This window comes from Bidens hawaiensis, unplaced genomic scaffold, assembly GCF_021521415.1.
Source record: "Bidens hawaiensis isolate Kalapana, Puna unplaced genomic scaffold, B.hawaiensis_p1.1 tig00002977_1, whole genome shotgun sequence".
NCBI lineage: Eukaryota > Viridiplantae > Streptophyta > Magnoliopsida > Asterales > Asteraceae > Bidens > Bidens hawaiensis.
The window spans coordinates 695,049-719,292 of NW_027491160.1; the positions used below are offsets into that span (position 1 = coordinate 695,049).

Sequence of the window (24,244 nt, forward strand, 5' to 3'; positions counted from 1 at the left end):
GTGGGTTTTCATTTTAACCTTACCCTATATATATATATATATATATATATATATAGGGATGAGTTCTAGTGAAAACTTCTCTTAAAGAGAAAACTTAAAACCTCCAAAAAACTTCTAAAAAACTATTTTTAACTTAAAAAAAAAAAAATTTTTGAAGTTTCTTTTTTTTCCATTATTATTATATGTTGTTATTGGTTCAAAAAAAAAAACTTGTCGGTAAACTCGTCGGTATAGTGCGCATGTGTAATAGTGTGCATTACATATATGCAAAAGTGTTTGTATTGCATAGAATACAACACTATTGCACATATTTGATACAAATTATTGTATATATGCGATATAAGACTAATACACACATCGAATACACATTAGTACGTATGTGTAATACAACATTAACGCACATGTGCACCACATCGACTTTTTTTTTATTATTATTTTTTTTCCATATAATACGACACTACTACTCATATACAATACACAAATATTGAATATATGCAATAAAACACTATTAAACTCAAAAATACATAGTAATACACATGTGTAATACAACGGTATCGCACAGTAATACGAATGTGCATTACAGCGGTTTTTTTTATTTTTTTATTTTTTTTATATTTTGAGTGAAATATAAGAAAATATAAAAATAATGGTTAAAACAGAATTTTGAAAATATTTTTTTTTATTTTTTATTTTTTTATTTTTTTATATTTTTTTATTTTTTAGGAGTTTTTTAGTTTTCTCTCTAAATGTGAGTTTTCTCTTGATCGTCTCCCTATATAAAGAAAACTCATCTTTAGAAAGAAAACTTAAAAACTCCTAAAGAATTATTTTTAATTAAAAATAAAAAAATATTTTCAAATTTCTGTTATTGTCATTATTCTTATATTTTCTTACCCTTCACTCAAAAAAAATAAAAAAAAAAACCGTTGTAATGTACATACGTATTACTATGCGATACCGTTGTATTACACATGTGTATTACTATGTATTTTTAAGTTCAATAGTGTTTAATTGCATATATTCAATATTTGTGTGTCGTATATGTGTAGTAGTGTTGTTGTATTACATGCAAAAAAAATAATAATAAAATAAAAATCGATGTTCTGCACATATGCGTTAATATTGTATTACACATACTTACTAATGTATATTCGATGTGCTATTAGTCTTATCCGTATTACATTATAACGTATATAGTCAAGTTTCACCTCCTTCTTTCTCTCTCTGTAAGACGAAGTAAAATTAAATTGTCTTTTAACACCATGGCAGCTATGCCTGCAACTATCCCAGCGAAGTTAACAATGATTCAAGAACCAATCGTTCTCCTGAGCATTCCAACCGACCCCCTTCAATCTCTTCAATTAGTGCTTTGAGCCTTTGAATCATTTATCAGTCAATTATCTGTTACAACTAAAACCACCCAATCATCAAATCGGTTACAGCTGAATCGCTACCTACGGTTATTTATACTATCTGAATGCGACATCTTGAGTTCCTGGTCTGTGGGTGTTCTCCTTCTGTTGACTGCGTGATTCCAGCTGTCTAATCTACAGATGTTTCAACCAAATCAATGGATTTAAGGTGATTACTATTTAACTCGATTTGATTATATGTTTAACCTAATTATGATCGAGACACTGCAATTTTATGACTAACAATCATAAACAGGTGGTGTGAGACCAATTTTGATCTGGCCGACTCCTCCAAACACAATTCAGGTTTGTCTTGTTCAATTTTAATTCAATAGATTCTTTAATTACATATTGGTTGTGATTTTTGTTAGATGAAGAAACTGGATATTAGTTTATGGTTTCAAATTAGTGATTTGAAATGATTATCATATTCTGATGATGTACCCTATTAAATAATCACTTCTCAATGTGTTTCTATATTGTTTTTCTTAATAATTTTTATTTGTTTTTCAGGGTCTAATAGTTCTCTAGCTGCTAGCTTACGTGCCAAGAATTGATTTCTGTAAGCACTGCCTAAATCGAATGTGCAACAGCTTATGAGGTTTCCGGTTTGTTCAATATTTCTTTAGTTCAATGAAATGTTTGGGGTTATGATTGAACTTGAAAACAAATCTCTACGAAGATGAGTTTAAATGAAATCTCTAAGATTATAGTGTATTAGTTCTTCAATACAAACTTTAACGGTCAATAAGCTCTTTGCATAGTTATTATATGTTAAAGAGTGTATTCCAAATTGAGTATCAATTACCGGAAACCGGTCAATTAAATGGAGCAATAATTGAAAACCGATCAATTGAATTGTGGATCAATTGAATTGTGGATCAATTACCCTTCAGCTATAAGAGCGATATTTACAATCATGGGTTTCAGCCTCCACCATCTCATCATGAAACCAGGTATGTATGCATTCATCTTCTCTGGTTTTCTTTACGTATTCGGTGCTATTCGTTCTAGGTTTCAATTGATTCGGTTCAAGTGATTAGTATTTTCAATTTGACTGATAGGGATTTGATGCTGGATTAAGCCATTGAATATCTGGAGCAGCTTTAAACTGGAATGCAGATGTGATGTTCTTGAAATAAAAAAAAAATCCTCCAGGTTTTGGTTATTGTTTTCAGACACCCCTTTTAATTGATTTTCATTGTTCTATATTAAAAATATTGTTGAGTTTCATTACCCCTTAATTAGAAGAATCAGAGACATTGTTCAAACATGATTATCTATACTTGAATAATGTATTTGAATATGGTGATTGTTTAAATCGCGTTATGCTCATCAAACATGAAACACCATGCAAATATGCTAAACTTTATTATGGTTGATATGAGTTAGAATGCAAGTTAAAGTTCACGAGGGCTCCGATGTTGGGAATAGGGACTGTCTATGCTTTTGTTTAGAAGAATACTCATCTTTAAGTATAGTTGTTTTATTAAGCATTTAGATATTATTCCAAATTATGTTTAGATGATAACTTGCTTTTCTCATAAAAGTCAGATTTGATCAACAGTTGACTAAACTTTATTCTCTTTAGGTTCAGACGACTAAAATACCCTTATTATTGTTGTTGTTGTTATTATTATTATTATTATTATTAAAAAGCGGTCATGTATAATTTGAGATGACTGGTTGTCACAGATAGCCGTCCAAAGCTTCTTGCCGATTCTCATGAAGGGTTGTTTGGGCATGTGGACGGGAAGCCCAGAGAATCCAGAATGAACCACCCGAAAGGGCTTACAGTGGATGACAGAGGAAATGTTTATGTTGCTAACAATATGAATATGGCTATCAGGAAGATCAGTGATGCAGGTATCTTAACCAAAAACATAACACGTTCTTTTTCTTTCGGATAACAGTTAAGAATGTGTATTTAGCTTTTCCTAGAGTAAATTACATGGATGGTTCATGTGACTTGGCCCAAATTATGGATTTCGTCCCTAAGGTTTAAAATGATCCAACGACCCACTTATCTTGGAATCCTCAGGGGGTGCATGGAACCGAAAAAACCGAACCCAAGCGAAAACTGACTGTGGTTTTATGTTTTCATAAAAACCAAACTTCCGGTTCCGTTTTTCATGGAATTAAAACTGAATAAGCCGAACTGAATCAAATGTATGGATTTTCATTTTTTATTTTGAGTTTTACGTAATTTACAAGAGCTAAATAAATAGTGTAACCCAAATATATTAGTCCAGTTTTATAATAATCAATTAATTATTAACCAACAAAAACATTTGGCATAAATTACAAAATCAAGCATGTAAAGGTTATACGGTTAACACTGCAAACAAAAATTTTCAGAATTAGGATTGTGTGGATAGGTTTTTTGTGTATCAATCCTGAAAATTTTTGTTTGCAGTGTTAACCTTATAACCTTATATATGTAACATGTTTGATTTTGTAATTTTATTTAATCTTTCAATCTTTTTTCTTTATGTGTGTTCTTTTGCGGCCTTATTTTATTTCTTTTGTTTGTATAGCTAATCGGTGGGGAGCATGTGGGAGCACTTGTGATGAGTGAGCCTATGGTATTTTTGATTGAGTAATTTTGGTTATTTTTTGGATTTTTGTTGAGGATTTATTTTGAGTTGATTATTGCTTTTTATATTATTAGCGGGTTCAGTTATTGTTGGTATAAAATGCACAGCTGATCGTATAGATGTTGTTAATGGTAACAAGTTGTGTACCAAATGTTCCCGTTGCTCAAACCCTGGTAATTAATTTATATAAGAATATGTTCATCATTTCTTTGTTTTATCTTTATTAGCATGTTATATTATTATGTAAATTTAGGTGGTTTATGCTAAGACAGAAATTGTTGCTTGCTCAAAAGGGATAGCCGCTATTATTATTGGAAAAAAAAAGGATACCCGGGTACATCTCTTAATCTTAAGGACTATAATGGAAAAAAAAAAGTAGGCCTATAAAGCAGCCGAACGAATACTAACTGAGCATTATCATGTTCGTTCGTTTACTTTAACCGAACATTGACATTTAAACGAATGGGGCTTTCTTGTTCGTGTTCGTTTGTTAAGAAAATAAACGAACGTTGAGCTAAAATCAACTAAAAGTAAATGTGAACTAAAATGTGTTGGGCCTAAAAAGTTATTAAAACTAGACTAAGTTGTAATGTGCCTAAATAATTTAGATACATATTAATGAATGTAAATGACCGAACTTAAACAAACGTAAACTAATGACGTTTCTTGCCTTGTCGGTTCATGACATGATAAAGATTCGGTATGCAATATTATGACCCGTTTGACTACGACCCCGTAACAAACAATCCGACCCAAATTGTTTACGGTGTCAAATGTTGCATTGACTATTGCAGTTAATTTCACGAATCAAAACCGCACACCGACAAAAGAGAGATCACATGCTTTGCGTGAAGCATAACGAACCGAAATGATTCCAATACGAGGTACCTTTTGAACTGCATATGCATCAGTTTATTTTTCTCTTTTGAAGTGCCTGCTTGTAATTTGGGCATACCTTGACTTTGCATTCACATGTCATCTTGTTCGGTGTTGATTTGATGTATATTAAATGCCTTGTGTTCTGATTCTTTACAATAGTTGGCTTATTATAGTTCTATGTTAATCTTAGCATCATTGTTGTCAGACAAGATAGATTATTTTGATTAGTGAATCTTTTAACTATGGGTATGGCTGGAGATTATGCTGATATGTTTTTGAGCTCTTTGCCAAGGGCCATTTTGTCACCTTAAATTAAGGTTAAATTTGCATTTGGCTTCATATCACTTGCATATATATGTTCATTTGTACTAATTTTTGGCTTTAATTGCAGTTTGTATGCAATATAGGCATATGGTGTGACTTTTCTACACTTATGTGGGAACCATGGTGTTAGCGCCATCTACTGAAAACAGGTTGGTATGAATGTTGTTCTATAATTATTATATTATTAAAGAACAAGAATGTGCAGTATCAAATTCATAACAGGAAATGTCAAAGTTTAAAGGAAATTCAAAGTTTATATTATCATATAGATATGAAGATATGGTTCAGGTATATTGTTGTAGAGAGCATGAAACTGCGCTAACAATTTAGTAATGCTATCATATTGGTGGATGCCATCAAAAATTGCAAAATTGTATATTACAGTTTAAGTGCAAACATCCCCTTTTTTGCATTGGGTTAAAACTTTTCAAGTGGAGAATAAACGGGTTATTAAGTAATTGTGGTAAAAACTACATTATGTGCTATTTGTGAGCTGATTCAGCTAAAAGGGCAATTGGGTGTCATATGGAGATTAGCGAGTATAGGAAAAGGTAGTTGCTTCGGCCCAGGAATTAAGCTAACGGGTTAGAAAAGATGAATTTTTTAAATCAGTTTACCTTTTTTTTTTTAAATTGGAAGGTATGATAAGGTTGACTTTTTGAATTTTTGACATTTTGTTCAAGTTCATCAAAAAGTCTACTGGTTTTGCAAGATCCATAATTGGGTAAATGTAATATATATCCTTGATCAGTTCATTTAGTTTCTTTTTTTTATGAAGACATTATGGGCCCTCGAGGGTAATAATTTTGGAATTTCGGGTTTTATGCAATTAGCGCTTTTTATGGCCAAAATTGATTAGTTTGGTCAACGCCGACTTTTTTGGCGTTAAAACTGTTTTTTTGGTAAAGTTTGACTTTCTTGGTAAGTTGAGTTTAAAAAAAATATATGACAGATTACTCTTGGACCTCGCTTAAAATAAAAAAAAAAAAAAAAAACCATCAAGCTCGATCAAATGCCCGTCGTGCCTCCACAGTGTAGACAAACTATATCTCAGAAGCTACTTCATATATACGAGTAACGAAAAATCGCAAAGAATCATAACATGATTAGCAGTGACAATATAACTAGTGGTAAGGGGTCATGGGCGATAATTGAGAGTAACATTTGACCATAATCATTTTACCATCATGCTTTAAGAATACTCATCTTTTAGTATAAGTAGTGGTGTGCAATTTACAAACTATACATTTGATGATGAAATAATGAAGTTTATCATAAATATTTAAATTTTATGCTTTTCTTTCATTAAAATTTGTTTATAATATTTGTTAGTGATTAAAATTTTGTCAAGTGTATGCTCGCCTTGCAAATTGTCTTGTTTTGACATTAAAGACTCATCACCCATTCTGTCGCATTAGCCTTGTTTTTACTCAATCCATACTAGCATATGTTGCCTTAACCTATTGCAAACTACGGTACCGTCACAAACCGTACCGATGCCATTGAATTTCCGCCGTGAACCTTACTCATACCAAGCTAATCCTTTTTGCGTCCCCGTCGCAACGCACGGGCACACCTACTAGTATTGCATATATACAATAGTGTTGTATTCTATGCAATATACACCTACACATGTGCACTATATCGACGTGATTACCAACAAGGTTTTTTTTAACCAATAACAACATAGAAGAATAATGGGAAAAAAAAAAGAAACTTCAAAAAAATTTTAAAAAAAATGTAAAAAATATTTTTTAGGAGTTTTTAAGTTTTCAATTTCTTTAAGTGGAGTTTTCACTTGATCTCACCCCTATGTGTGTGTGTGTATATATATATACACACACTATATATATATAATGTATCAGAGGATGGCAAATTAAGACACCTGAGTTTTAAAGGATTTACAATTTACATAACACATGGTACCATAAACAAAGAATGTTGAAGAAGGATAAAATGGTCTTTCAAACATTTAATCTCACGTGAATTTTCAATTCTTTAAAAATATTTACAATATTTCATCCTCAACTTTACTAGACTTTTGTTAAATTAAATAATACTTGCAAATTTGGTCCCTCATCTTTCACTATATATTATTTTTTATTTTAATTTTAAACCAACTTACCCCCATGATTTTTAAACGACCATAACTTTTTTATACGTTAATATTGTTTTTTTAAAGTTACACCATAAAAACAAGAATTTTATTCTCTTTAATTTGAGTATTTATTGTACTTTTTTCAATTAAAATAATAACATGTTACGTATGGTTGTTCACAACTCTGTTTTGACTACTTTTAAGTTAAACATGTGAGACAAACCGTTAGTAACGATTTTTTGTTGACGAAAATCAAAACTAAACTCTTATAAATTGAAATAGAAAGTTAAAGAAAAATGAACTGTGATACTTAACTGATGGTTGGTTTAAACGATTTTAAAGTTTTAAACCGAACCATGAACACACATAATTGTTACGTGATTACCGGAGTCTGTATTCAAACACCCACTGCATCGCGCGAGCTCCTGTCTAGTGTGTGTGTGTGTGTATATATATATATATCATTAGTTTATTTAAATGTGCTACACATGAAACGTCATTTAGTTATAATTTACTCTTTATATATTATAATACTAGGTTAGTAACCCTATTACACGAACTGAAAAATGATATAATACCAATAAAAAATATATTTGCATATTCGATACAAGTTATATGTGAGATCAAACATGAAAATATATGTCATAGCATATGAAACAACTATAATCATAATATATATTTAAAGCAAAACATGTTTTCTACATGTCCTTCAAATATGCATTCACATTGAGGTAATTTTTTTTTTAAATTAATATTTTTTTTTGAGGTAATTAGAAATTATTAATAATATAATTTTAAGAAAGTCATAATTGGTTTAATTGAGCTAATTAATAAATGTTAAATAGTAATAAATACATTAATTGTTATATCATTTAACATAAAAATTTATTAAATTGAAAGAATGGTAATTAAAAAATTATTTAATTAGATGGAATATGTATAATTGGAAATTGATTAGCTGGCATCAAATGTGGATGACATATTTGAAAGCCATGTAAAAAACATATTTTGCTTTAATATATTAGTTAGATGATGTTAATTAGATTATTTTAATGAATCCCCACCAGTTTAGATGATTCTGGATGGATACTTATACCCAATTAATTAAGTTATGGGCATTATACATGTATGTAAATAGTCAACCTAAGTATGCTTTTTTTATATGTAATTAGCGTATGTTGTATATGTAATTAATTAGCGTATGAACTCCGAATATAAATTACAACAAATCCAAAAGGCTTCTGGAAACTCTACTCTAGTGCAAAACTGCTGATGCAGTATTGTTTTTTGTAGCCATCTATGGTAAATATTTTATACATAACCTATCAATAAAAGGGCGTTGAAAGGGCGGCAGACTTTATCTCCAATATTTAGCAATAACCATTTACGAAATGGAAGTTGAACTCATTTCCAAAGAGAACATCAAACCATCTTCCTCAACACCACCTCACTTGAAAACATTCAATCTTTGCATCCTAGACCAACTTGTTACCCAACCTTACATACCAATTAGCTTTTACTACCCTAATCACAATGGCGACAATGTGTTCCAAGCTTTGGAAAGATCAGTGCTTCTAAAGAAAGCATTGAGTAAAACTTGGCCCAGTTTTACCCACTTGCGGGAACCACAAAAGATACTTTTTCGATTGACTGTAACGATGCTGGTGCTAATTATGTTTTAGCTTTGGTTCATGGTCGTTGTGACGACTTTCTACGCCATCCTGACCTCCAGTTGATAAATAGGTTCTTGCCAATCTCTCCTACTGTTAATGGACCTAGAGGTGCCCAGGTAACAAATATTCAAGTGAATATTTTCAAATGCGGTGGGATCGTTATCGGGCTAAGCATCTCACACAATATCCTTGATGGGGCTGGACTCCACACTTTTCTAAAAGGATGGGCTGGCATGACTTGGGAAACTAAAGTTATTTATCCAAACTTAACTGCATCAACAATTTTCCCTGCAAAAAGCTCGTGGCTTAGAGACGCATCAATGGCTCTTGCTGAAACTTTGATAAAGAATGGAAAGTGTAGCACGCAAAGATTTGTGTTTAGTTCGAAAGCCATAGAAGAACTAAAAGCTGAGGCAACAAGAAATGGAGTTAAACAACCCTCAAGAGTTGAGGTGGTGTCTGCTTTGATATGGAAGTGTGCACTTGCAACATCTAAAGAAGCATGTGGTTTTCAGAACACTTCTCGCTTAACCCATCTTGTGAATCTTCGTAGAAAACTTGCAACAAACTCATCTAAGGACTTATTGGGTAACATTGTTTGGATTGCAAACGCGGTGCACCATGCTAGCGTTGAGACCACGTTGCATGGTTTGGTGAAAACGGTGCGTGAAAGCATTGCAAAAGTTGACGTTGAGTTTGTGAACGAAGCACAAGGTGATAAAGGGTATGTTGCAATGCAGAAGTGGCTTCAAGAAAACGGAGCAATGAGCACGACAAACAACTATTTTTTTACAAGCTGGTGTAACATGGGTTTCTATTGTTTCAACAATGATATTCAGAGAGAAAGATTTTCATATTCATTGATTTTTTTTTGTATATTTTTACAATGGAAGAATGCCTTTTTATTTATAGGCTTTACACGACAAACTATAAAAAGAAAATATAATATTATGACTGGAAATATGGCTGGAAATCAGAGTTGCCTTGAATATGGACCCTAAGTATGGAGATGATGTCTTGACTGATCCATAATTTTCTCAAAATATTTTTTTTTCCTTTTTTTTAACACTCTCTCTCAAGTTGAATAGTGGGATTGCCAAAGTTCACTTGTTTAAACAATTTGAGAAAATTCTTCCATTTGTAGCTTTAGTGAGAATGTCGGCTAGCTGGTCTTCTGATCGGACAAAGGGAAGCTCAATGACCTTTGCTTCCAATTTTTCTTTGATGAAATTTCTGTCTACCTCCACATGTTTTGTTCGATCGTGTTGCACTGGGTTTTCAGAGATTTGTATAGCAGCTGTATTGTCACACATGATTCTACTAGCTTTCTTTTGTAAGAAACCAATCTCAGTTAAAAGTTTTCGTATCTAAAGTACCTCTGCTAGACCTCGTTCTATCCCTCTGAACTCAGCTTCAGCACCTGAAAGGGCAACCGCCTTCTGTTTCTTACTCTTCCATGTGACAAGATTCCCTCCTACCAAGGTAAAGTATCCTGAGGTTGACCTTCTAGTTTCTTTATCTCCTGCCCAGTCTGCGTCAGTATAAAGTTGGATCTCTAGATGCCCATTTGACTTAAACAGAACCCCATGACCAGTTGTCCCTTTAAGATACCTAATGATTCTCTGGACTGCTTCCATATGGGAAACTTCGGGTTGATGCATAAACTGACTCACCACACTTACCGCGTATGCTATGTCAGGTCGGGTGTGTGAAAGATATATTAGTTTCCCCACCATTCTTTGGTATCTTTCTTTGTCTGCTAGTTCGGCTCCCTCTTCTCTCTGAAGTTTGAGGTTTGCCATCATTGGAGTATCCGCTGGTTTGCAATCAATCATCCCTGTCTCTGCCAGTAAGTCAAGAATGTATTTCTTTTGACAAATGAAAATTCCTTGTTTAGATCTAAGAACTTCAATACCAAGGAAGTATTTAAGTCTACCCAAATCTTTAATTTCAAACTCTGTGGACAAGTTTTCTTTTAGCCTTTCCACTTCTTCTTCATCGTTCCCTGTTATAATCATGTCGTCTACATAAATGATTAGACACGTTATCAACTTTCCATTTTGTTTAAGAAACAAAGTATGATAAGAATTACTTTGTTTAAAGCCATATTTTTTCATAGCCAAAGTAAATCTCCCAAACCAAGCTCGTGGAGATTGTTTCAACCCATAAAGCGATTTTTTTAGGTGACAAACTTCACCCTTTTTGAAATCTTGTGTGAATCCAGGAGGTGCTTCCATATAAACTTCTTCATTCAGTTCTCCATGTAAGAAAGCATTTTTAACGTCAAGTTGGTGAAGGGGCCAATCCTCATTAGCTGCTATGGAGAAGAGAACCCTAATTGTATCGATTTGGCAACAGGAGAGAAGGTTTCAGAATAATCAACCCTGTAAGTTTGAGTGTACCCTTTTGCAACTAACCTGGCTTTGTATCTTTCGATGGTGCCATCTGGTTTATGCTTTACAGTGAAAACCCAACGACATCCTACTGGTCTTTTTTCTGGTGGAAGCGCACATTTTTTCCATGTTTCATTCTTTCTCAGAGCATCCATTTCTGTTTCCATTGCATCTCTCCAATTTTTTAATTCTAAGGCTTGTTCGACAGTGGTTGGAATCTTTTCAGAGTATAAAGCAGTCATAAATGCCTTGGCTTCTTTTGAAAAATTTCTTGTTGTAACATTCGCCATAGGATACATGGATTTTCGAGCTTCTTTTTCAGGAGAATATCTTTTTGGAGGAATTCCTCTGTTGACTCTTGGTGGAAGAACATATCTTTCAGTTGTCTCTCCTGTTTCCCTTGTTTCATTAGGTTCATCTTGTAATGGCTCAACCTGTTCTGTTGCAACTTCATGATTTTCTTGGTTATCATGATTAGATGAATCAGAATCAGAATTAGAATTTTCTTGAGTGGTTTCAGTGTTACTTACCTCGGGCACCAGGTTGAGAAGATCATGTCCAGTGACACTAATTGTTGGTGTCGTAAAATGTGGAGAAGATGACTCAGCTTGGGTACTGTGATTTTCTTCTTCCATTGTTGGCATCCATTTCAACCAACTCAGTATGTCGTTACTTTCTCTCTCCCCCTGACCACTATGTTGGATATTATAAAAGTATTCTGTTTCAAGAAAGTTACAATTTATTGTAGTAAATATGTGACGTTTCTTGGGACTGTAACACCGGTATCCTTTTTGATTTACGCCATATCCCACAAATACACACTTTTCTGCACATGGATCAAGTTTGGCACGTTCAGTTTTAGGTATGTGAACAAAGACAGAACATCCGAAAACACGAGGCTCAAGGGTGAGAATGGGAGGTATTTTAGTAAATTCGGACAGGGCTTGAAGAGGGGTTCTGAATTTAAGGATCATCGTTGGAAGCCGATTTATAAGGTATGTAGCGGTGGCAAGGGCTTCGGGCCAGAATATTGTAGGAACTTGGGACTCTATTAACAGGGACCGGGTTTTTTCTAACAAAATACGGTTTTTTCGTTCAGCAACCCCGTTTTGTTCCGGGGTATGCCGACATGAAGTTTGATGAATCATTCCGTTTGTTTGGAAAAATTCTTTCATAGAGGTGTTAACGAATTCTCCTCCATTGTCAGATCAAAGGATTTTGATATGTTTTTGAAATTGAGTTTTAATCATGGTATGAAACATAACAAACTTATCGAAAACTTCTGATTTGTGTTTTAAGAAGTATATCCATGACATGCGAGTGCAATCATCAATAAATAAAAGAAAATATCGAAAACCTTGCCTCCCAGTGACTTTTGCGGGACCCCACACATCAGAATGGATTAAATCAAAAGGACTATCAACTTTAGTGTTATTCGGTTTAAAAGTATGCCTATAACTTTTAGCCAAAACACAAGTCTCACAATTCAATAATTTATTCGAAGGAAAGAGTTTAGGAAATAAATGATGTAAATAACCAGCAGATGGGTGTCCAAGCCTTCTATGCCATAACCATGCTTCTCTGTCTAATGTTCCATGAGCCAACATTACAGTACCTTGCTGAGTCACTTCATCTACGTAATACAATCCTTGTCGTTCAGTGTCACGTCCAATGATCATTCTCGTCCTGATGTTCTGTAATATATAAAAGGTGGGATGCATTAGAAGTGTGCAATTCAATTCCTTTGTCACATGACTAATAGATAATAGTTTGTGTGACAAAGATGGTATATAAAGACAATTTGGTAATCTCAGAGTTGGCGACAACTCTATTGTACCCCCTCCTTCTACCGACATAATACTCCCGTTTGCAGTTTGAATGTGTGTTTTTTGTGGTTTTGACATGGAACAAATGTCAGAAGGGTCAAATGTCATAGTATCTGTGGCACCACAATCAAAAAGCCAAGATTTGGAGAATTCATTGTTAACTGCCATATTAGCCGTTCCGACATTTACTTTTGATTCCCCACGTTTTGCATTTAACAAACTATTATTTTTAATATTGTTGACTTGTGGGGGCCTGTTGGTCAATTCTAAAACATAAAGGTTTGTAATGGAATTAACTTTTGAAGGGTTAGAAGATAAAACTCCAACCCTTCTACCTGGTATTGTAGCATCCCCAAATTGATCAGTGGCTATCCCTCAAAAACCGCCGGTGTGATTTCCGCCGCCGCTGCCGGTGGCCTTAGAGTTGCCCACGGCGGCCGCCGTATCTCCCCCTTCTTTCTTCCCTTTCTTGTGACCATCAGACCACCATTCCGGATAACCCACAAGTTTGAAACACTGATCCTTTGTGTGTTTGTTCATGCCACAGTGAGTGCATTTGAGTTTAGATTTGTCAATACGAGATGAGCCGTTCGTTTTGACATTCGAGTCAACCCTGTTTCCTCCTCGAGCAGCGTAGCCGGCCCCTTCAGTGATTTCCGAGGCAATAAGGCCAGCTGCGATGCCTTGTGATGGTGAGGGAACAGATCCGAGAATATTCCGGTGCGCGGTTTCTTTCCGAACCGCCGCGTATGCTCCCTCCGCCGTTGGTAGTTTATCCCATCTGAGTATTTCCCGTTTAATCGGGTCAAACTGTTGGTCTATTCAAAAATTGAAACAATTTTTGTTCTGCCTTAATGTTGTTGTAGGTGGTGATGTCGGCGGCACACGTCATTGGGTTTGGATCTCGCCGCTCGATTTCACCCCAGATACCCTGCATCACTATCCAGAAATCTTCAAGCGGTATGCCATTCTGTTTAAATTCATTAGCTTTAACGTGTAGGTCAAACGTCTGCAACTTGTCTTTTCCACTGCTATAAGTGACCACTAGAGCGTCCCATAGTGTTTTCGCGGTGGGAAACTCGGTAAGGTTGCTAGCTAATGATGGTTCTATGTTTTGGATAAGCCACGAGAAGACTACCAAGTCCTCCTGTTCCCACTGTTCATACTTTTCATCTTCTGGGTTTGGTGGGTTTCCAGAAAGATGACTTAATAATGTTTTTGATTTCCCCCCGATGGCTACACGGATCATTCTTGCCCAGAGGGCATAGTTTTGGCTATTCAATTTAACACTGATGGTTAGGCAGTCGGAAAGTTTATGATTTGTGTTTGTGGTATTGAGGCTGTTTTTGAGGAGATTGGCGATTTGAATAGATAGCTCATTGTTGAGCGGGCTGCCGTCGTCGGACATGGCGGCCCTGTCGGTTTGAAGGAAAAAGGTAGATGATGAGCAAAGGATCTCTTACTGCTCTGATACCATGTTTCAACAATGATATTCAGAGAGAAAGATTTTCATATTCATTGATTTTTTTTTGTATATTTTTACAATGGAAGAATGCCTTTTTATTTATAGGCTTTACAAGATAAACTATAAAAAGAAAATATAATATCATGACTGGAAATATGGCTGGAAATCAGAGTTGCCTTGAATATGGACCCTAAGTATAGAGATGATGTCTTGACTGATCCATAATTTTCTCAAAATATTTTTTTTTCCTTTTTTTAACATCTATGATATTGATTTTGGTTGGGGAAAGCCAAGTTGGGTCACTGGTATCGTAGCCGATAGCAGACCTGTGTTCGCGAATTTTGTGACTTTAGTGGACACAAAATGTCATAGAGGGATAGAAGCATGGGTGATTTTGGGTGAAGAAGAAATGAAGATTCTACAACGCAACAAGGAGCTACTTGCATATGCTTCACTAAATCCAAGTTTAATACCAAATGATGAAGTTAACACTATAGTACAACGCATTTCACAAGCCATGTAGAGTTACTTCATAATCCTATTCATGTAATAAAAAAATACGTATCAAGTCAAATTGGCTATCTTCCTTGATCTAAATTGAAATGTATTTCCTCGTTTTATTTTTCAAATAGGATAGAGCCCGTGTGATACATCAGTGATAAAACAAAATAAAAGTTGTGAATCTTTATCAATTAAAAAAAAGAAAAGCCTAACATCAATTCATTCTAGTTGAGTTGGTAAGCCACAAACATTTTAAAAGCAAGATAGTGAGTTTTGTGTTGCTTTAATATATAGTTAGATTTTATATCTTAACCATTTGATGGGTTAGTTGTTTCCTAATTAAAGGTTTTGTTAATGTAATCAGAGAAATGAATGAGAATCTTTCTAATTTTGATTTTCGTTCACTTGAAATAAACTTGCAAAACTGCGCATGAATTTGTGTACTAAACAACAACACGTGTTGCATAACACCCACCCGCCCCACCCCAAAGTGGGAGGTGTATACAACCCCAACTTGTAAACCAAGCAGAGATGATCATCCGGATTCTTCATGAAAACATCCGTTGGCTAATCCAAAGTACGAATGAGTTAGCAAAATAAATCATCTTGAAGTTTCTAACGCATAAAATGACAATCCAATTCAATATGCTTAGTGCCTCATGCACAAAAAACTAGATTTTTATCAACGTGAATAAGAGCTTGATTATCACATTTGAGGTAACGAGAGTAAGACCAAGAACTTGAAACTCAAAAAATAAGAGAGTTAAGCAGGCCAACTCCTATGTTACACGGAGAATAAAAGTCATCAATTGTCTTTCCTAGTTACAATATTTATCCAATGCTAGTACGACATGAAAGGTTTCATCTCATTCCGAATTTTCACTGATTCGGTATTTAGAAACTTGGATTGTTTTAGATAAGAGTTAATTGCTAGGTTGGTATATCTATGCTTTGCAGATCTTGGATCCTCAATGTATGATAATTATGCAACGTATCCTAATGATTGAATTTTCATTGCACCATTGGCCTTTACTAGCTAACTTGGTTAAAATATTTAGTTAAGTCATGTAAAAAGACTAGACTAACATCAATATTAAAACAAAGCAAATTAATTAATTAATTAAATAAAAAAGATGATTAACCCACCACCACTCACCACTTCTCCAGCCACCCACCAACACCACCCCAAGCACCATCACCGGCGACCACCATTCAAGGCCGTCTACGAGAATTCTTAAAATTTTTTAGGCCGAACGCGAAAAAAACTTTGGGTCTTAAGTAAAAGGGGTTTTTTTTGTAGGGTTTAAACAATTAAATTTTTAAATAGTCGAGCTTACTTAGTTATGATTTGGGTTGTGCAAAGAATATTTATTTATAAGCATAGGCTTAATGAGTTGAGTAATTGAATTTAAACATTAAAAATATACATCTATTTCATAAAAATATATTAAAAAAATTTAAAAACCATTTCAGGCCTAGCGGGTGTCGATCGACCACCCTGCCTCTCCTTGAGAGCTGGCCTTGCCACCATTCTGACGTTGCCGCTGTCAGTACCACTACTACTTAGAGGATAAATAATAGGAATTCTAGTTATATTCTATTTGAGTTTATGTTTAGCTATATATGTTGAGTCTATTTTACGGATTGTAAAAAGTTATGAGTTATTTTCTTGGTGAGTATAATTAGGAGAGGTAATTTCTAAATTAATCGTTACACTCAAATACGTTTATATCAATTCACCAAATTGAGGGCACTCAGGCATTTGAGGAACTCTCTGCTAGATGAGCGCAAATCATCGATTCGTCCCCCTCCCACCCCCAACCCCTTGAGTCAAAAAGCCATAACATAATAAGTATTCCTAGGTTAATAAAGGACAACGATATCGGAAAAAAACTGATTTATATATACTAAAATATAGAAAAAAGTTAGACTGGTAGTTTCGTATCAAGACTAGAAGACCTTCATTTCGACCATGGGTTCCTTTTTAGAAAGCGTTGATTAGTTAATATTATAGTTGAGCAACGGTTAGGGGGGTGGCAATGAAGCTCAAGAATATATTGGTGTCGCCTCGAATGTGCGGGAACACCCCCGCAGCGGTACTGACAAAAAACACCCCGCCCCACCTCCCTATTAATTTCTTCAATGGTAATATTAATTACCCTTTAATGGTAACTTTCATAAACAATTATTTTTACCCTACAAATATTAAATATTTCAACCATTTTTTTTTAATATTCATTCATACATTCTTTTATCTCAAACTTTTTCAAAAAAAATTCTTCTTTCAAATCACAACCCCAAAAAATGCCTCCAAGAGTAGGATCATCGATGTGGAGATATGGTGCCGAGGTCGCGTTGTCGAATGTTTGGATGTATGTTACGGATAATGGCACACTGGGAAGCCAATTTTGGTCGGCGGTTCAAACGTTGTATGTTCAATTTGGAAATACCGGCAATCGTACCGTCCACCAAATCAGATTAAAGTAGAGGGACATTACTAAGAAAATGGTTAATTCTACCGGTTCTATGTACCAGCACTTGCCGACATGCCCGAAAAAGATGCATATTCACAAGTGCATCGTGACTACCGAAGTTTTGTCACTCAGAAAAGGTTTTTAAGCATTGAAGCATGGGATATTTTAAGAAATCATCCCCGATTTGTGGCTTTGATTAACCACGGGGTCCGGCTCCTGCTCCGTCTCAAGACGACTCCTACTTTGCCGCATCTGAAGTGGAGGATTAACTTTATGCTGTTTTTAATTTAGTATTTTATGTTATGTTATAATGTTTTTAGATGTAATTTTTTAATGAATTATATCTAATTTTTATATTAAAGCAACATGGTTTCCACACGGCCTTTAATTAAGCTATCCATATAAGATTCCATCTCAACAATTTCCAAAATTATAATTTACACCTAATAAGCTATTTAATTTTGATCTACTTATTTATATTATTAAAACAAAATTATTCTTTCATAAGGTATGTTATTATAAATCCATAAAATAAAAATATGCTATATTAAACATATTTTTAGACATATAAATATATTTTAATATACTTTTGAGATGGCAATGTATGTTATTACGTATATTATTAAATTTAAATTTTTTGTTATATTTTTTTAACCACTCGTGTATTACACGGGCTACATCCTATATATATATATATATATATATATATATATATATATATATATATATATATATATATATATATAGAACGCCGACTTTTTTTGTGTATTAGGCCACCACACTCCCTAATTTTGTATGTCTTGCGGCCTCACTCCGACCAGACTTTGTTGTTTTGACCGGCCCGATGCTGGTTTCAGAGTTTGGCTTAGGTTTTCCCTCAGGAAACCATACTACCGACTGTCACTTGACAATTATGCCACCACAAGATTAGAATTCTCTAGCATAACACAAGGTAGGACGAAAACCCAAGTGAGCTCGGGATTCAAATTAACAACCTCGCAAGGCTATAAGTGGGGATCGAATATATTCTTCCTAGCACTAGGCCATAAGTGTGAATTTTAATGAATGTTATTGCAAGGTTTCTCTTAATTTATATCATATTTATGTTTTTTTAATTTAAAAATTATTTAGTTAACTTAATTAATGATAAAAAAAAATAAAATGGTTGAAAGATGGATTTGGATGGTTTAGGGTTGCAAAGATTTAGGGATGGATGAGGTGATTTTGAGACGGACCGATGTGGCCTTGATTTAGACGAGAGAGAGAGAGAGAGTAAAAGAATGGTTAGCGAAGTGAGATGATATAGGGCCATTGCCACCACCCTTATTGTGGATGCATCTTCTTTTTCTTAAACGACATCAGAACAACGGCTCATCTACTCACCGCTTGTTTGGTAGGGTTTCTTTATCTAAGTTAGAATCCTCTTACAGTGGTGTTCGCTATGTTTACAGACTTTTCCACTTGTAAGTATCTAACACATGACCTCATAGAAAGAAACCCTTATAAGCAAGGCAGACCCTAAAGGGGGGCTGGGTGGTCGACGTCCACAGGCTTAACACCCCGCTAGGCCCGATTTTTTTAAAATAAAATTATATGTATTTTTATTAAAACAACATATATATTTAGTGTTTAAACTCAATTACATAACTCTTGCTTGGTCTAGTGGCAAAGGGGTATTACTCCAAACCAAAAGGTTATGGGTTCTAGTATCATTTTTGAGACATGTTTAATACTATTTTTATACAAAAGTTTTTTACACAACCTAAACTATAACCAAGTAAGCCCATATCAAAATTAAATTGTTTAAACCCAACAAAATGCTCATTTTACTTAAGGCAAAAAAAAAAAAAAAAAAAAATTGCCTTCGGCCTCATATTTTTTCTTTTTTTTGCTTTTTCAGAGCTGGCCTGTGTATGAGGAAACTCTCCGACCAACCTCGCTAAAGTGGTGATTGCTATTGTTGATGCATTGTATTATGATATTTTAAGTTGTCACTTGTAGAGTCTATATTTAGATCGACCATAGTACGACACACAATATTCTCTTTTCATCAAATTATTGGTTTGGCTCGGTAGCTTTAGCAGTATATCAGTCATTGCCATGTCACATATTTGTAGGTATTCGGTTTGTATTTAATTTCTTTTTCCTGCATAGGCATTTGGGATATGTTTGGTTGAAGGTAATGGAATGAAAGGGAAATGGAATGGGAGAAGAAATGGAATAGAGAATGGAATGAAATGGATCATTCCATTACTTTGTTTGTGAATTAAATGAATTATTAAAAATTGCATGAATGAAATAGAAATAATAAAAATACTCCTATCCAAAAATACTTTTTAACAAAAAAATTATAAAATAAAAAATCAATGGCGACTGTGGTGGGGTTAGCTTTGGCAACGAAAATGGTGGTGGCAGTGGCGGCGGCAGCGGCGGGGTGGTGGTGATAGCATTGGTAGTGATGGTGGCGACGGTGGTGGTGGTCAGGCAGTGAAAGTGGTGGTGGCGGTGACGGTGACAATGTTTATGGTGGTTACAGTGACAATGGTGGCGGCAGCGGTGAGGGTGGTAGCACTGGTGGTGGCGGAGGCGGTGGTGGTGGTGACGGTGGCTGTTAGGTGTTGGTGGTGACGATGATAGTGGTGGTTGTTGTTGTTAGGTAGTGGTGATGTTGAGAAAGTAGGGTGTAGAAGGAATGGAATGAAAAAAAAGAAGGGGGGTGGGAAGGAATGGTTTTGATGGAATGAGATTCCATGTGTAATGGATGATTCCATTCCATTGAGCAACCAAACACCACTTTTTTCATTCCTATACAATGAATCATTCCATTCCTCCTAATTTTCCTACGTACCAAACGCTACCTTGATGATTTGTTTATAAAGTGTGCATATATTTCTTATCAGACATTTAACAAACATGTTAGCTATATCGTCAGCAAAGTAACAGATATACTATACTTTGGCAACAATAATAAGACAACCTACTTTTGTTAACAATACCTAAACTCTTTGATGGAGTTTGTTAATTCTTAATAAACGATATTGTATTATTTATAACTAAAACACATTCTAAAGTGATTTCTACATCAGCTTCTTCGGCTTGTATATTTTATTATAATTTACACACTAATTTATAATAGCTTTAGGTTAAAGGTTTTAATAAGTCCCATTTATTGACAATCTAATAAATATATTTTTTCTAGTGAGTCCCATTTACAGCACATAGAGTCTATTGACGTTGCATAGCATCACTGTCACTAGAAGAACCTCTTTCACTATAGAAACACTGATCAAAAAGAACAAAAACGGGTGCAATGTAGCATGGGCCAAAGCTTGCTTCTTTCCAACTTCGTGTAGGCCTAAATTAAATTCACAAGCCCATAAAAACATTTGACCTCCTTGTTCTATTTACTCTTAAGCCGAAACTTTTCGCATGACATGGAATAATGTATTTATTTATTTATTTTGGTCGTAGCGACAGACTCAGAATTTTTTTTATCGGGGCGGATATTTGTAGGGTTTATCATCTTTGGGTCGGTTCGTATAAAAAAAAGATAATAAAACTTATGATAATTAACAAAAGTACTTCAAAATATCATTTTAAAAGACCGTCAATAGAAGTATTTCAAATATCATTACAAAAAATAATTCAACTTAAGATAATCAACAAAAATATATCAAGTATCATTAAACAAAATACGTCAAATATAATTTATAATATAACAATATCTGGACGGTATGTGTTTAACCTGTTGTACATTACATTACATATGTTTTACTTTTCTTTCATCATTGTGCTTTGCCAGCTGTTGGGTGTTGCTACGTGTCTTCATACAACCATATGGTCATGTCATTTCTCAAAATCACTAGCACATGGCTAACAAAAGGTCCTGATAGGGCATCGCCCTATCATCACCCTACGTGGCGTTTTAGGGTACGATTTAACGTCTTAGCCTAGCCTGTCATAGGGTTGTCGGATCGTACGGGCTATACGCCGCGTATAGGGCTATACGCGGCATATTGTCTTTTGTATATTTTTGGAGCCCGGCTCCCTCCCCTCCCTCTCCACCATTTCTTTTTTCCTTTTTTTTTCTTAACCCTCACCCTCTTCATTCAACCAACACCAACAACCATATATGTTTCCGGAGTCGGACGAGGAGATGCCGAACGAGTAATGGTCAGTCGGAGTTAAACCATGCATGTGAATAATACATACATTATTCATAATAATATATTATTCATAATTAGAATAATATTAATAATAATTATTATAAATACAAAAAAAAAAGAAAAAAGAAAAGAAAAAAAAAAGACAAAAAAACATAACAAGACAAGCGGGTGGGTTTTTCTAGAAAAGCTCCCCTATCGGCCGCGTATAGACCTTTCCGCGGCTTCTTTTTATGAATAAGACGCCGCGTATAGACCTATACGCGACGTCTTAGTTTGATTACAACCTGCCGTGCTAAAGCTGGGCTAGGTTGTCAACTCGTACCTTAGACGCCGCGTAAAGGTCTATACGCAGCGTCTTGATGTTGCTGAATTATTGAAGGCCGGCTCCCCTCCTTTCCCTCCTTTCCTTTCTTTATTATAAATGTCGTTGTTGTATGTTTCATCGTTCGACAAAAAACAACACAACATTTGTACTATATATACCCAGAATGTCTTGGTTTAACCATTTATTTCCAGAGGAGGACCCGGGTTACGCCGTTAACGATCAGCCTGGCACGTCGTGGTTACCCGACTTGAACCAGGTTTCGTTATATATTTATTTAGTATGAATTTGGTAGTTTTTTTTACTAACACATGCTGCATTACGTTTTGTTAGGAGTATGTCGGGTATGATACCCGGCCCGAACAGTTTTATGGTAACACTGGCTCGTCAGACTTGCCAAACTTGAACCAAGTTTCGTTATACAGTCTTTTTGTAAATATACGGTTATGTTATTATTATTTTAATATTCTTATTTATTATTAAAATATTATATTTTATATTATTATAGGTATTATTATTATTATTAATTATTACCACTGGCACTGTTGTTTGAATTTCTAATTTATGTATGGTAGTAGTACTTCGTGTCGGATTACGGTAGACAGCTTTCGTACCCGTCATCTGTCGCCTGGTCGGATTATGGAGGTCAGGCTACGTCATTGTACCAGCCACCAGTAGCAAATGATCCGTTTTATGGAACCGAGTCTTCATCGCACCACGGGCGAAATGATTATGCTGGGCCAAACCCAAATAACGAAGATGGGTACGATGACGACTACATACGCGAGGTGAAGGTTTCGTATAAAACAGATGCTGTAAGACACCGTGTGTTTTGTTTAAGTTAAAATTATTTGTTTGTATGTTATTTAATAAACGGCTTAAGAATTAGCGTAAAACTGTTTCAGATTTTTGAGAGTCGCGAGGAGCTGGAGAAATGGGTAAAAATTAGAGGACGAGAGCATGGGTTTGTTGTTGTGGTCCAGCGGTCAAGGAAAAACGCCGTGGACCTTGCATGCAATCGTGGAGGCGAACCCAAAATAAAGGCGACGGTGAGACGTACCGGCAGCATCAAAAAATGTTGTCCGTTTAAGATCCTGGGCAGGTACGAGACTCATAACCATGATCCCGTTGAATTCGAGGAGGGGTGTGCGTCTTTTAGAAAAATGAACACCGACCAGCTGGATATGGTTGAGAGTTTACACAGGGCCGGCGTGAAGCCGCAAGAAATTGAAGCAGCCCTCCGCGAAAAGTTTCCCGGTGTGCAACCTGTATTAAAAGATATATACAACCACACCGCCAAGATTATGAGTGATGGGCTACTAGGCGACACCCCTATGAAGGTAGTTCAAAACACTTGTAGTTTTAATGTGTACTTGTCGTGCTTGTAATATTTAGCAAAGTTTTATTTCATCCAATGCAGGCGCTGGAAAACTTTCTCGCAGACAACGGTTTCACGTTATATACCCGGGAGAGTGATATCGACGACAGGACAGAGGAAATTTTCTTCTGTCATAGTAAGTCGCATAAGATGTGGCGTGCGTTCCCCGAGGTGCTGATGGTTGACACGACGTACAACACCAACATGTACGACTGGCCGTTGGTTCAGTTTATCGGTGTGACCTCGACATCACAGTCGTTTGTATCGCCGCCGCGTTTGTGATCAGGGAACGGCAGAGGAACTTCAGCTGGGCTCTGGAGAAACTTAAACAAATGCTCTACGACTGCATGGATCCACGCGTGATCCTGACTGACCCAGACCAGGCCCTCATGAACGCATGCGACGCGGTCTTCCTTAATGCCACCAAAAATTTATGCAGGTGGCACATATCCGAGAATATAAGGAGAAAATTTAAGGGCCCATATAGCACGGAAATGGGGATGGACTTTGCGTACTGGTGGAAGGTCCTGTATCAATCGCCAACGATTCAGGAGTACAACCACCGTCGCCTCAACATGGAGCGTCATTTGATACGGGACGATAGAGCCGGTGAGTCCTTCGTATCACCTAACATTTTTTAATAGCCTAAACATACGTGTTAATAACGTTTCCTTTTATTTTTCAGAGGTCTGGCAATACATTCGCAAAAGCTAGCTGGATCCATACAAACATAAGT

The 24,244-nt window shown here is 35.3% G+C and overlaps 3 protein-coding genes across 3 annotated transcripts; 2 read left to right on the forward strand and 1 right to left on the reverse strand.

The window, feature by feature from the left end:
- Positions 1-8,701: 8,701 nt before the first annotated feature.
- LOC143621872 (epi-neemfruitin B 7-O-acetyltransferse L7AT-like) lies at positions 8,702-9,847 on the forward strand. The gene is made up of 3 exons (XM_077093164.1): positions 8,702-8,900; positions 8,993-9,707; positions 9,823-9,847. The coding sequence occupies exons 1-3, from the start codon at positions 8,702-8,704 to the stop codon at positions 9,845-9,847; spliced, it is 939 nt and encodes a 312-aa protein (XP_076949279.1).
- A 3,730-nt stretch (positions 9,848-13,577) lies between these two features.
- On the reverse strand, positions 13,578-14,610 carry LOC143621873 (uncharacterized). The gene is made up of 2 exons (XM_077093165.1): positions 14,133-14,610; positions 13,578-14,020 (listed from the first exon to the last, which is right to left on the reverse strand). Exons 1-2 carry the CDS (start codon positions 14,608-14,610, stop codon positions 13,578-13,580), a joined length of 921 nt encoding a protein of 306 aa, XP_076949280.1.
- A 7,686-nt stretch (positions 14,611-22,296) lies between these two features.
- LOC143621875 (protein FAR1-RELATED SEQUENCE 5-like) lies at positions 22,297-23,790 on the forward strand. The gene is made up of 5 exons (XM_077093166.1): positions 22,297-22,389; positions 22,464-22,562; positions 22,709-22,893; positions 23,233-23,470; positions 23,551-23,790. The coding sequence occupies exons 1-5, from the start codon at positions 22,297-22,299 to the stop codon at positions 23,788-23,790; spliced, it is 855 nt and encodes a 284-aa protein (XP_076949281.1).
- Positions 23,791-24,244: the final 454 nt, after the last annotated feature.